Source organism: Herpailurus yagouaroundi, unplaced genomic scaffold (assembly GCF_014898765.1).
Source record: "Herpailurus yagouaroundi ecotype Mexico unplaced genomic scaffold, PumYag 410, whole genome shotgun sequence".
Taxonomy (NCBI): domain Eukaryota; kingdom Metazoa; phylum Chordata; class Mammalia; order Carnivora; family Felidae; genus Herpailurus; species Herpailurus yagouaroundi.
The window spans coordinates 2,194,199-2,207,296 of NW_024412627.1; the positions used below are offsets into that span (position 1 = coordinate 2,194,199).

General features: G+C 54.7%; 1 protein-coding gene across 1 annotated transcript in view; it reads right to left on the reverse strand.

Moving 5' to 3' along the window:
• Positions 1 to 13,098, reverse strand: part of GSG1L (GSG1 like) — a 133,578-nt gene that overhangs the window by 63,513 nt on the left and 56,967 nt on the right. The window contains exon 2 of the mRNA XM_040463628.1: positions 11,838 to 11,990. Within this exon, the coding sequence (XP_040319562.1) occupies positions 11,838 to 11,922 (85 nt within the window). The 5' untranslated portion in view covers positions 11,923 to 11,990. The remainder of the gene's footprint in view (positions 1 to 11,837; positions 11,991 to 13,098) is intronic.

A 13,098-nucleotide genomic window follows, 5' to 3' on the forward strand; every position in this document is an offset into this window, starting at 1 on the left:
CTCTCCAGCAGCATCTCTCCCCGCATCCCCCATGCTCCAGCTCACGCCGAAGCCGCAGGGGAACTATGGATTCACCCTGTTGGGCCTCCTTGCCTTCGCACCTGCTGTTCCTTCTGCCTGAAATGCCTTTCCCTACTCTTTGTCAATCTCTGTTCGAGGAGTGGCCCACTTGTCACCTCTGCGGGGGTCCCTTCACCTCTCCAAGTGCAGCAGATGACTGCGATGTTCTCCGTGCCTGAGTGGCAGCCTTTAACGCACCCGGTTGCCACTAAGCTGTGTCCTACATGTCCTAGATGGTTCCTCCAGCTCGGCTCTGGGTTCCCTGGAGACAGAGGCTGCATCTCACTCACCTGCAGCGTCTCACAGGCATCTCAAATTAGCCTCGAGTCTGAGCTCCTGAGTCCCGCCCCTATGCCCATCCCTCCTTCCTCCTCCCCAGCCTTCACCCCTCCCCCCCTTCATCTCCTTGCCCCTTCTCCGCACCCACCCCATCCCTCCGAAGTGCGACCCATCAGCACCTCCTGTTGGTTCCACCTTGCAAACATATCCAGTAGCCAACCACCTGTCACACCTCCACCATTGCCGCCCTGGTCTAAGCCACCCGCATCTCTCACCTGGACCATCCCAGTAGCCCACCATAGCAAGCCCCCACGTCTCCTGGCCCGGGATCCTCAGACGGCCACAAGCCCGCCCCACTTCCCACTTCCCCACCCCCCACCCCCACCGGCACAGTCCCCACCAGCCACTCCAGGTGGCACCTTCCCCGAACCTGCCCTGAAAACCCTTCACTGGCTTCCTCCCTGATGCCCTGGGGAGAAGAGGGAGGCCCTGCCCCCTCCACCTCTGATCTCCCACCCCCCTGCCCTTGCACTCCAGGCTCCTCCCACGGCCACCTCGTCAGGGATTGTCCGCCCTGAGAACATGCGCCTGCCCGGGGCCCTCCTCCTTGCTGCCCTTCTCCCTGGAACACGCTCTCCAACCCCCTTTACCCCCTCCCCCAACTCAGCCACCGACTAACCCCCCACCCCCCGCCCCGTCCTTTACGCCTCAAGAGGGCGCACCCCCTTCTGGGCAAGGTCCCCTGTGACAGCCTTGGGGCTGCTTCTTCCTATCAGTGGCTCCAATACTGCTTAGATCACCACCTCCCCCTCTAGACAAAAGCCCCCAGGACAGAGAGCCCGTGGGGTTCTCCCCGCACCTGATCCCGGGGGGAGACGCTCAAGGACTATCTGTGGAAGGAAGAAAGGGAGGGAGGACGGACGGAGGGAGGGAGGCAAAATGAAGGAAGAACGTGTGTCTGCCTCTGTCACCCGTTACCTGACAGCGAGGGCTTTCCCACCTTTCCAACCAGCCTTTAAGGCTTAATTTGATGCGGAGCGTTTCTCCAAGTTTCCGTCTGTCCCAGGGTGAAAGACCCACCTGCGCCCAGGGGAGAGGCTGGCGGTCAGGGCCCACCTCCCCCAGCTCCCAACTGACCAGCCCTGCCCTCTGCCCCCCCCCCCCCAGCACCACCCGCCACCTGCAGTCACACGGAAGACGATGCCCAGATGCGGAGTCAAAATACATTTGAAACTGAAGTCCCGTGGCCCCAGGAAGCAGAGAGAAGCCAAGGGGAAAGGAAGGAGCCCGGAGGCAGGAGGAAAGAGCAAATCCGAGGGAGGGGCTGGCGCTGGGGCAGGTGGCTGGGTGGTTTCCGCCTCAGGAAACACAAGGGCAAGATATGCACTCTTTTAAGGAACTAAGGATACAGACACGGAGTAATGCCCGTGCAAAGTGCCCCATAAACGGGGCAGGCAGATAGCTTATCATCCGAACCAGAGCGGCCAGGAGGCGGGGTCGCCGATCCTTGGGTCGGTTAGGCACGCGCCAGTGCATCCGGGCCCCTGTTCTCACCCGAGAGCCCAACCCTGTTTAACAAGCAAGTACTGAGCACACGCCACGTGTCCACTCGCGCCACTGGCTCTTCCGTGGGTGGTTTCATCTCATTGCTCAGAATCATCCTGGCGCTGCTTTTTCACAGGCGACGCAGGGGCTCGGAGAATACAGGTAACTTGCCCCAGGCTGCGCAGCGTGATGTGGCTCCGCTGGGGTCGGATCCCGTCTGTCCGGTTCCAGGGCCCACGCTTGCTCTGTGAGCCCAAACTGCAAACCCAAAGGCTCAAGCACCAGCAGCCGCGCTGCGGGGACTCTAGTCGCCTCTGCGGCTCTCACGCGTTCACCAAGGATGAGCTGAGAGGGCCAGGCTTTCGGGTTGCAGCAGTGAAGGAGAGAGACAAGGCCCCCGCTCTCACAGAGCCCACCGTGTAGGGCATGGTCCTCAGCCAGGCAGGACTTCGCCTCCCAAGGAACATTCGGCAGTGTCTGCAGACACCGTGGTTGTCGTGACTTGGGGACGGGGGTGCTACCGGGGCATCCGGCAGGCAGAGACCAAGGATGCTGCTGATCCCACCATGTCCAGGACAGCCCCTCTCGTCCCACAACAAAGAATGATCTGGCATGAAACGTTGGGCCGAGGTCGAGAAATCCTGGTCTGGGGAGAAGGGAGGGGTGCCATTAGGAACCAAAAGGGTATATAAGTTCTTGTATCATTCAACAGACATCCACTGAGTGCTGAGTGCATGAGGCAAGCTGTGAACCATGAAGAAAAACAATACAGGAGGGAACAGATAGCAAGGGGGGGGGGACCCCTAAGGAGATGACCTTTGAGACGGGCCTGAAGGAGTGAGGGAGCTAGCCAGCAGCCCCGGGGTTGGGCTGGACCAGCTCAGAGTGCGAGGAACAGCCAGGAGGGACTGAAATGCAGGAGAGGAGTTAGTTCGAGAGGAAGGCAAAGGCCACGCTTTGTAGTCAGGGGAAGGTTCTGGATCTGATTCTACAAATGTAACCTTTGATAAATACCAACCAGAAATGGCAAAAACAGACTTCGTTTTAAAAAAAAAAATCCTGAAAGTGGTCAAATTAGGCTAAGTGAGAACAGACTTCTATATATTTTTACATCTCTAGAGGGGCTGGAACTTGATCACACGGAGAGCTGTACATTTGCTGAATATTAACCTCGGGCACACCGCGGTATGCCAACTGATCCTTAAGCAAATGGGTGTGGCTGGATAATATTTTAAGATGTTAATTTGTGTTTTTTCCCCTTGATTCCAATCCCCCTCCCCCCTCCCCCCCTTAGCTCTCCCATCATTCAGAGGGTCTGAACTTCCTTATCCCAGAGGTTTTTTGCAGGAAAGGGGCAGGAAAAACCCATCTGCAAATCCTTCCGTTCCTGGCTTTCATTTCCAGAAGCCTTAATTTACTGAGATTAGGTCAGGGGCCTCTGAGTGGGGAGGTGGGAGGAGAGAAAGAGGGAGCCGTCTTCGCTCTAGTCCTCAGGACGAAAACCAGTTGGTTTCTGTTTTTGGCTGGGGCCAGGGAGGGAGACGAGGGTCTGCAGTGAGGTTCTGTCGGCTGGCACATTTAAAACGTTTTGAGTTAAGGGGCGCCTGGGTGGCTCAGTCGGTTGGGCATCCGACTTCGGCTCAGGTCATGATCTCGCGGTCCGTGAGTTCGAGCCCCGCGTCGGGCCCTGTGCTGACAGCTCAGAGCCTGGAGCCTGTTTCAGATTCTGTGTCTCCCTCTCTCTTTCTGCCCCTCCCCCATTCATGCTCTGTCTCTCTCTCTGTCTCAAAAATGAATAAACGTTAAAAAAAAAAATTAAAAAAAAAAAACAAAAAAAACGTTTTGACTTAAAAAGTTGAAGCTCAGGGTCACCACAGGACCCAACCTTTCCTCCCCTAGGAAAGCACACGTCCCCACAAACTTTGGTACGTGGGAGGCCGTGGCCTCACAGCGGAATGCTCCCTGCTAGCCAAAAGGTGGAAACAACACACAGGGCCATCCACTCCTAAGTGGAGAGGCACGACGTGCTGGGTCTGTGCACCACGGAACGTCGTTCGGCGGCAAAAAGGAACAGAGTGCCCACACCCTGCTGCGACACGGACGAACCGTGAGGACCTCATGCCGAGTGAAAGAAGCCAGTCATGAGAGATCACGTATCGTGTAATTTCACTGATCCAGAATGTCCGGGACAGGCAGAGCGATGGAGACAGAAAGTAGACTAGTGTTGCCCACGGCTGGGGGACTTGGAGGCAAGTAAGAAGGGTTTGTGGGTACAGAGGATTTTGCAGGGGGGGGGACGGTGATAAAAAGGTTTTAAGACTGGATTATGGCGATGGTTGTGGGAACCCGTTCGACTGTACTCTTCACATGGGTGCGCTTCATGATATACCAATCGTGCCTCAATAAAGTTATTTTAGAAACAACTGAGTTAAAAATCTGATTTTCTCATAAAAAGCCAGATTTGGGCTTTCCCTGGAGGCCAGCCATATTTCTCCGTGGCAACCGTGGGCTGCTGACCCTGTTTGCCACGGTCCTCAGGGTCACTGCTGTAATGCTTCCAGCTGGCTTTACCCCTTGCTGTCCCCCACCCTGTCCCTGTGGGACCTGGATTCGGGACGTCTGTTCTGGAGTGAGAAGACCACAGGTACTGAAAGTATCAGCCTCGTTCTCCCATCTCCCATCTGGCCCTAGCGACAAAGAACCCCGGGGACCAGAGGGGACGCTGTGCACAGGGCGGCGGCAGCAGCAGCCTGCGTGGACCCGTGCAGTAGTGAAGCACATGGAACTTCACTTACCAGCCCTGTGCCTCAGTTTTCTCAACTGTAAAATGGGGCATAGTAATAGCACCTATCATCACAGGGTTCCACAGAGGGAATGTGTTTAGAAGGTGCCTAGCCCACAGTAGACACTCAATAAACGGCAGCTACCGAGCCTATAATTTCCTGTCTGCGATTTCAAATTCTCTGAAATCCTGAAATCCAAAAGCTTCTTTGTAACTCATTTTAGACACAGAAATCTGACTTGGCCTGAACTCATTCAGCAGGAAGGCCTGACCTGAATGGATGTGAAGCTACTACCTTTATTTATCCCCCTAGCATGAATATTCATGGGCTTTATGCAGAAATATGAATGTGTTTGCTTACAGGGTGCTGCCCAGCCCCCCCTGCAGTGTTAGGTAATAGATGGTCTAGGTGTCACGTTACCTTCCCAAATCTGGAAAGTTCTGGATTCTGGGATACTTCTGGCTGGAAGGGTTTCAGACCGGATACTGTGATCAACCACCTCGTGGACACAGGAGGGGTGGGAACAGGGAGCTGGAGAGAGGCATCCCAGACCCTCCAGGACTCCCCACGGAAGCCCTCGGGCCAAGCAGGCCCAGCCCTCCTGCAAGTGCTTAAGGTACTTGTCCCAAATAGGAGGAGACCGTCCAGGCCCCTCTCCGCCTCAAATGTGATCGGTGCCGCCAGTTGGCCCAAACAAAACCCGGCTGCAGGCAGGCGACAACTCAGCTACGGGGTACGGCTTCCAGTTCGCCCACCCAGACCCCTGTTTAATAAAGAATGTGACTGGCCTTCTTCCTCAGTTCTGAGAGGGGAACTCTAAATCCCTGGGATTTCCTGAGTAATTGGAGGGTCTTTGTTATTCACGAGTCATTGGATCACGCCTGAGGTTTTGCTAATGAATGAGAAGACTGAAGATGGGGGCTGGGAGAGAGAGAGAGAGAGAGAGAGAGAGAGAGAGGTATCCTACCTGTGATCAGAGCATAGGGCTTTCACCTGGCTCAATACCAACCAATCAATCATGCCCGAGCAATGAGCCCCCAGTAAACACTCAGGCCCCCAGGCTCCAGTGAGCTTCCTGGTTCACGAACAACACTGCTGGGCCACAAGGACGGTGCACTGATTCCACCGAATCAGGTGGGCATGGAGGGTCTGCCTCCGAGGGCCTCCCCGACCCCACCCTGAGAGTCTCTTCCTTTGGCGGGCCCCGACTGCACCCTTTACAACAATACTGTAATCCTAAATATAGCGCTGCCCTGAGTTCTGTGAGCAGTGCCGGTGGACTAGCACGAGGGGGTTGTGGGAACCCCGAATTCGTCAGCTGGTCAGAAATGAGGCTGGCCTGCGGTAAGGCCGCCTCGGGAGTGACTCTTAAGTAGTGACGGACAGGAGCTAGCTGGCACGTAAAACTAGCTTTCTCACCCGTTGGGTGAACAGTTCCGAGGTCCGTTCTGCACACTCAGAGGGGCCCAGCGGGACAGAACCCCAGGGGCCCACAGCAGCCACCTGCTCATCGACTCTCCCTTTACTGGCTTTCCTCCCTTCCTGTCTTCTTCTCCACTCTCCCGCCGAACTTCCTGGGATCCCCTTCCACATCAACCACCTGCACCCAAATCTCCATCTTGATATCTGCTTTGAAGGAATCCAGATTAAGACCTCTGCCATTCCTGGGGCTGAGTCCTTTAGCCCCACCGCTGACCTCCTTGACGACCTCCCGGCTTGACAGGCCATTTGGATTTGCAGTCAACCTGTTCGTCTGGGCAACCACTTGTCCACCACTGCGTAATAATCCTGCTTGGCCCATGGCTAAGCCCATGCCATGGGTATGGCTAGGGACCCAGGCCTGGCTAATCGGAGTATTGCATTCTCTCGCATGGAGACTGGTTCAGGAATGAGTCTATGAGCCTGTGGTCCAGTCACGATCCTCCTAGTTTTGTAGGAGCTATTGGAAAGGACCTCTCTCTACCTCTGGAATCTTATGTGAGCCTGGAGCCGCTCAGGACCATTTTCTCTCCACGTGGACAAAGCCTAGCTGAGAACAAAGTCAGAAAAAAGCAGAGTTTGGAGATATAGATAGATACCTGATGACATGAACACCTGGATGCAGCCATGCCTGAAGCTCAGCCACCTTGTAGTTTTCAATTACATGAATCAATAGGGTTCTATCATCACCCTCTTTTCTCTGGTAGCTAATACAATTGGGTTCTTGTCACTTGCAAGCAAAAGAATGCTTAATCATATGGAAAAACTCTTTTCTCTGACTTCGACTCTCTGTATTGTTAGATGCAAAAATACACAAAAGTACTTGCTTCTAGGTTAGGGACAAAAGACCCGGTCTGACCAGAGCAGGGAGACTGAAGAAAGGGGGTTATTAATGTGGGATTCTTTTTTAGCACAGACCCAAGAATTATCAAGAAACTCATCCTAAAATAGTAAGTGATGGTTTATGGTAAGAAGTTACAAATCACCACACAGAGAAGCTCTAAGGTCCCTAAGCCTCTGTCTGCAATTTCCACCTTGCAGGCCGTGGAGCTGCTCCCTCTTCAATTCATACCTCGCTCTGAAAATGGCTCCTGAAACCCAATTCCAAACAGCAACCTCACCTTGGCCATTTGTTTGTTTTATTGCAAAATCTCCTTCCCTTCTTACTTAACAAAATGCTCCTTTTGGCTTCTGCACGAGCTCTGATTATTTCCCAGAATTGGTCACGTTTCTTTCTGTGCCACCGCAGTTTTTACTAAAAGCCCACAGTTAGCTCGACCGTGCAGGGACTCTCCAAATGACTTTGTGTTTTTCCCAAGTGGATCTGTCTCATTTTTCAGAGGGACTGGGGAAAAACGGACATCTTCCAGCCTGCTCGCACACCCCTTCTGCTGTGTTAAGACTCTGGTCACTGGGGAAAGAAACAGGGAGTTCTGTCTTTCCCAGCACCTCTTGGCTGAAGTCGCAGGACTGGGCAAGGGGACGCTGCTAGCTGGAGTCACCCCCCTGTGCTGGAATCGGTCTTGCTCAGTCCCGAGAGCCCGAGAAAAGCTGTGACCCACTGCAGGGTCACATCAAGACGTGCAGGGGCCCCAAGCACTTTTGTCTCCTCCATAAAGGAAATGGTAGGGGCACCTGCGTGGCTCAGTCGGTTGAGCACCCGGCTTCAGCTCAGGTCTGATCTCACGGTTCGCAGGTTCGAGGCCCACATTGGGCTCTGTGCTGACAGCTCGGAGCCCGGAGCCTGCTTCGGATTCTGTGTCTCCCTCTCTCTCTGCCCCTCCCCTGCTCACATTCTGTGTCTCTTTCTCTCTCAAGAATAAACATTTAAAAAAAACTTTTTTTTTTAAAGAAATGGTAAAACTTGTATGTTATGACTGCAACAGTAGAAGAACAATTATGATCCGGTCTGGATTCACTCTTACAATTTCATTATTATTACATTAATTTTTTTTTTCTCCCAATTTGAAAAGTAGTCAAAATTAAAACATTTCGTGGGGCCCTAAAAGTACTGTGAGCCCTAGGCCCTGGGCCAGTGGGCCAGCAACCACAGCCCCCACACCCAGGCCTCAGGGGCCGTCCCTGTCTGTACAACCACCTTGTGCCAGGAACACAGCCTCGCTGGCCGGAACCTGTCACCAGCTCCTCCCTTCGCTGAAGAGCATGAACCCCTGGGCCTCGCTGTGGCTGTGGCGGGGCTGGTCCCTGGGGCCGTGATCTGCCCCTCAGCTTATTGGAAAACAGTGGGGGCTAATCATAACGACAAGAGTCCCAGGTGCTAAGCCCTACTCAAAGCACTTTATAGGGCAGGCTCGGCTGGGGGTCCAACAGCCTAGCAGCTACGTGACTGCAGGCAAGTCGGCATTCCCAACTGCGGAACACACGCAGGGTCAGACCCTCCCCTGCAAGGGCACCATGAGGGGTAAAGACGCTAACACGTGTGGCAGGCTGAACCCCGTGCCAGTGCACGGTGGCACCTCGCCAGCACTGGCTAATACCATGAATCATAATCACTTGGTTCATTATAATAACTGATCATAATAATTGGGTACAGCAGGGGCTGCCCCAATTCTGCTTTCCCGTCTACCATAGAAGGTGTTGACCTTGGGCTGAAGACCCCTCGGCATAAGCTGGGCTGGCAGCATCAGAGGACTTGGTCACGGGGCTTGTACACTCCTTTCCCTCCCATCAGAGCAAACCCGAAGGCCACCCCCCTCCTCCGGGCCCCTCCCCACCCCTTACCCTGTTCTCAGGGGGCTCCGGAAAGGCCGGGGGCTCCAGGGCCACGCAGCCCTCTCTTAGTGTCCTTTTGCCCCCCCCCCCCAACTTATCTTCTCCCAGGCTTGAGTATAAAATCCTTTCTCTCCACCACTCGCTACTTCTGTCTCATGACGTCAGCTGGCTCACACATGCTTCTTAGTTACTGTTTTCTGAAGACTTAAAAGTCTTCTCCCTCCAGCCCGGTCACCCCTGCAGCTCGGATCCTATGAAAAGAGCACGGGGCTTTGAAGCCAGCAGGAGCTGGGTTTAATCCTGGCTCCGTAACTGACCAGCTGTGTGACCCTGGGCAAGTCAATTAACCTCCCTGAGCCCTGTATTGTTTATGTGTCTGAAATTACTGAAGACAATCTGATTTTCTTCAGCAGTGGGCCCCTGGGGGCAGGCTTTTTGAGGGGTGAAAGCTTTGATGAGCCCTTTGAGGCAGGGGAAGGAGCCCCCACCTCCTACCCCAAGAGAGGTCTGCTTGAAGACTTGGGGATGGTTGCCTTGGGCCGCCCACCCGCTTTTGTTCTGTGACTGGAATGAGCAGGTTGAGGGGGAGGGCTGGGTGCCCGGGACAAGGGGACTCTTCGATGCTTGCAGTGGGGAGAGGAAAGAAAAGGTGAAGCTGCTAACAAGAGAGAGGAGACTGGACACCCCACAGCACATCACACTGCACCTGCTCAGATCGGATCCATCACCCCCACTACCTGCTTTTCCTACCTTCCCATCTTGGGGGTCCGGGACCATCCCGTCCCTGCCCAGATGCCGGCCACAGGACACAAGATCAGGGGCTCTGGCCATCTGGACCTCTAGGTCCCTCCTGAGAATAGCGTCTCCGGATACACAAAATAAAATACGTGGGATTATAAAGCAAACCCCTTATATGGAAATCTAGTTAGCGAAACATTCAAACGAGTTCGTGGCATGGGAATATATGTGCTTCTTCGTTAACACGCGAGGTAACAAGATGCAGCAGAAGCTCTGGCATTATCACACTTTTGAAAGAAAGCATTTCAGGGTATCTGCCCCAATGACAGCGCGATAGGAAAAATATAGATGATTATTGGTGACTATGTCATAGCTACTGCCCCCTACAGGGTTCTGTTGCCTCCACTCACATTTGAAGGACAGCCTAAGTGTCCGTTACAAGTTAGAGAACTACAGATGGAACTTCTTCCCCACCAGGCTCATGGACCCCCCGGACTGTGTGGATTCCAAACCAGGCAGCTGACCTGGGTTCTCTGTCTTCCGGGCTCACCCGGCTCTCCTGACTTCGCCTCCTAGCTGGAGGGTGTGTGTGCCCGCGTCCCGCGTTCCCCTTGCCCCCGCACCCGGGTGGGGCCTCATCTTTTCTCACCTCGGGGCCGGTCTCCTCACCTCCACCCTTGCTCTGCTCTGTCCACGCCGCAGCCCGAACCCTCACCCCGAAATGCAAACCTGACCGTTATCCCCCTCTGCTCTGGATTCTCAGCGCGGTCAGCTACATGGTAACATCTAAGGATCACTGCAAAGCACCAAGACCCTCACCCAGCTGTCCGATTTCATCTGTCAATTGTGCTCTCCCTACTCTGCCTTCCTGTCATTCTGACCTACTCAAGGTTTCCAGAATATGCCACCCTTGTCCATGCTGTTCCCTCTATCTGCACTGTCTTCCCCAAGCTGTCCGTCAAGCAAACTCTTTGGTTTTTTTCCAAGTCTCATGCCCCACCCCACCCATCCCCACTCCACCCCCAAACAGGACACACAGGTCCAGAATCGTCCTCGGCCCAAGAGCTGGGAACCAAAACTGACCCTTGGCGATGACGATCACTCTATTTCTCTTTTCTTTCTTTTGCTATGATGGTCAGATTTCCACATCCTGAGAACGCCAAGTCACGCGTGTTTTCATCTGCGGAGCGTGCTGTAATCTCTTGGATGCAGCTCTCAATCTTTGAGGGACCTCTCTGTTGTACACACATACTTCAGTTAGGGGGAGATTATGTCCCTTACCAAAAGGCGCCTCGTTTCGGTTTCATTAAATAGAGGCTTCTTCCAACGCATGAAGAATAGGATTAGATTTATAGAAATTCAATTTACACTTGGCTTTTTAGGAACAGATGTCTTGCACAGCCAAGCCACCACTCTATCTGTCAGGCTGCCTGAAGTTATGGTTTGGAGGCTCCTTTTACTCCTCTCTGGCACATTCCCTGCTTAACCCCTCGTGACCTGGATCTGCTGAACCAACTCTGGGCTCCTGGCCACCTAATCCAATGGCCTTTTCTTGGAGTCTTCTGTCTCCGGCTCCCTGAGTCACAATGTCCTGACCATCCTGTTCCCCCTAAAGCCCCCAAAACCCCTGGCTCTGCGGCCTTTACGCACCGTCTCTGCCCACCCCACACTAGTAGCTGAGCTTCTAGATGTGTTTGCTCCCCTCCAGCTTCCACACGTTTGTCTCAAAGGCAAATAAGCCAAAGCAGATGAGTGATGTGCGGGCCACCCCAAAACGGGCCCCCCCTTTATGTCTCTATGGAAGACAACATCATCCACTCATGCCAATACACCACCTCCCTGTGCCCTGTCCCACAAATACAGTCCGCCACGAGGGCGTGGGGTGGTCATCCCTTGAATACACGTCAGGCTAACCCACCTCTCTCTCCCACACCTGTTAAACTCCACGGGCTCTGGAACGGTCCCTCCGTTAGGAAAGCCCCAGTCCTTATTGTTAGCACGGTACCTGGCACACGATATTCAATAACCACTGAATGAGTACCCGAGCGCGCAAATCCTGTTTTAAAACCGTAACGCGGAGGCTCAGAGCAGCGGAGTGATGGGCGCAAGGTCACCCGGTGGGAACAGCCAGGACTCGGCCCGGGGGCGGCTCCAGCACCCACGTTCCGCTCTGCCGGAGGTCCAGGGTTAGGCCCCACCGCCAGAGGCCCTCCGCCTTACCGGACAGCACCGTGAAGACAGCTGCGAAGGCGTTGAGCTTGAGCCCGTCGATGACATTGCTGGAGTGGAAGAGCTCGAGACACATGAGGCTGAAGCCGACCACCAGCAGGAGGATGTACAGCACCTCGGACACCACCGACAGCCACAGGACCCCTGCACGACAGAGGCAGACCGGCCGTGAGATGAGGGACGCCGCAGGGTGACCCTGCCCCGTGTACCTTCCACACCACGCCCCGCGGCGGGGGTCCGAATTGTTGGAGCAAGGGCCGCGGTTCCAGGGTGGGTCCCCGTGACACAGCTGATCACGGCCTCCCGTCCTCCGCACCAGGCCTGGCGCAGGTGCCCAAACCTAAGTTGGTGGAGGCCAGCGCCCGCCCCCTCCCCCACCCCGGTGACGCTCACTGGTGGGCAGTGGCGTGCGACCCCTCTGTGGGCCCGTTCAGACGGGAGGGAGGAACCTGCGTCCCGGTCACACTTTCTCTTCGCACCTGGTAGATGGCTGCGCCAGGGAGCCACCTGATGGCCAGGAGGGTACCCGCCTTAAGATGAAGCTGCCACTGTAGTTGCTGAGCAGTGGTGACACCACGGGGCCAATCACCAGCCCCGAGGGCTTCCCCACCGTCGAAGCTTTCGGGGCCAAGTTCTCTGTCACCCGCAGTTAGGAGCGCACCCCTACATTTCTATCGGCCCTGTACCCTACTCCACTTTTTTTTCTAGAAACTGCTACTCCCGTGGCCACAGCTTCAACCTCGCGACTCTCCCCGGGACCCGCGGTGTCCTAAAGCGGCCCGGTCTTCCTGGGCAGAGCCGATTGGTCGGGTTTGATCACGTGGCCTAGAATTGGCCAATCAAAGTCCTGCCCTGTAGCAATCCGCGCTCTGAAGCACCGAAATAGACCGGGGGTTGGGGGGGGGGGGGCCAAATCGGGGTGTGAGCCTTTTTTTTTTTTAAGTTGATTTATTTAAGTAATCTTATTTATTTTTAATGTTTATTTACTTTTGAGAGCGAGACAAAGCCGAACAGGGCAGGGGCAGAGAGAGAGAGAGAGAGAGAGAGAGAGAGAGGGGGAGACACAGAATGTGAAGCAGGCTCCAGGCTCTGAGCTGTCAGCACAGAGCCCCGCGTGGGGCTCAAACCCATGAACCATGAGATCCTGACCTGAGCCCAAATCGGTGTCTCGATTGACTGAGCCACCCAGATGCCCCAGTCATCTTACTTGTTTAAAAAAAAAAAAAAGATCAAGGTGGGGCTTGACCTCACG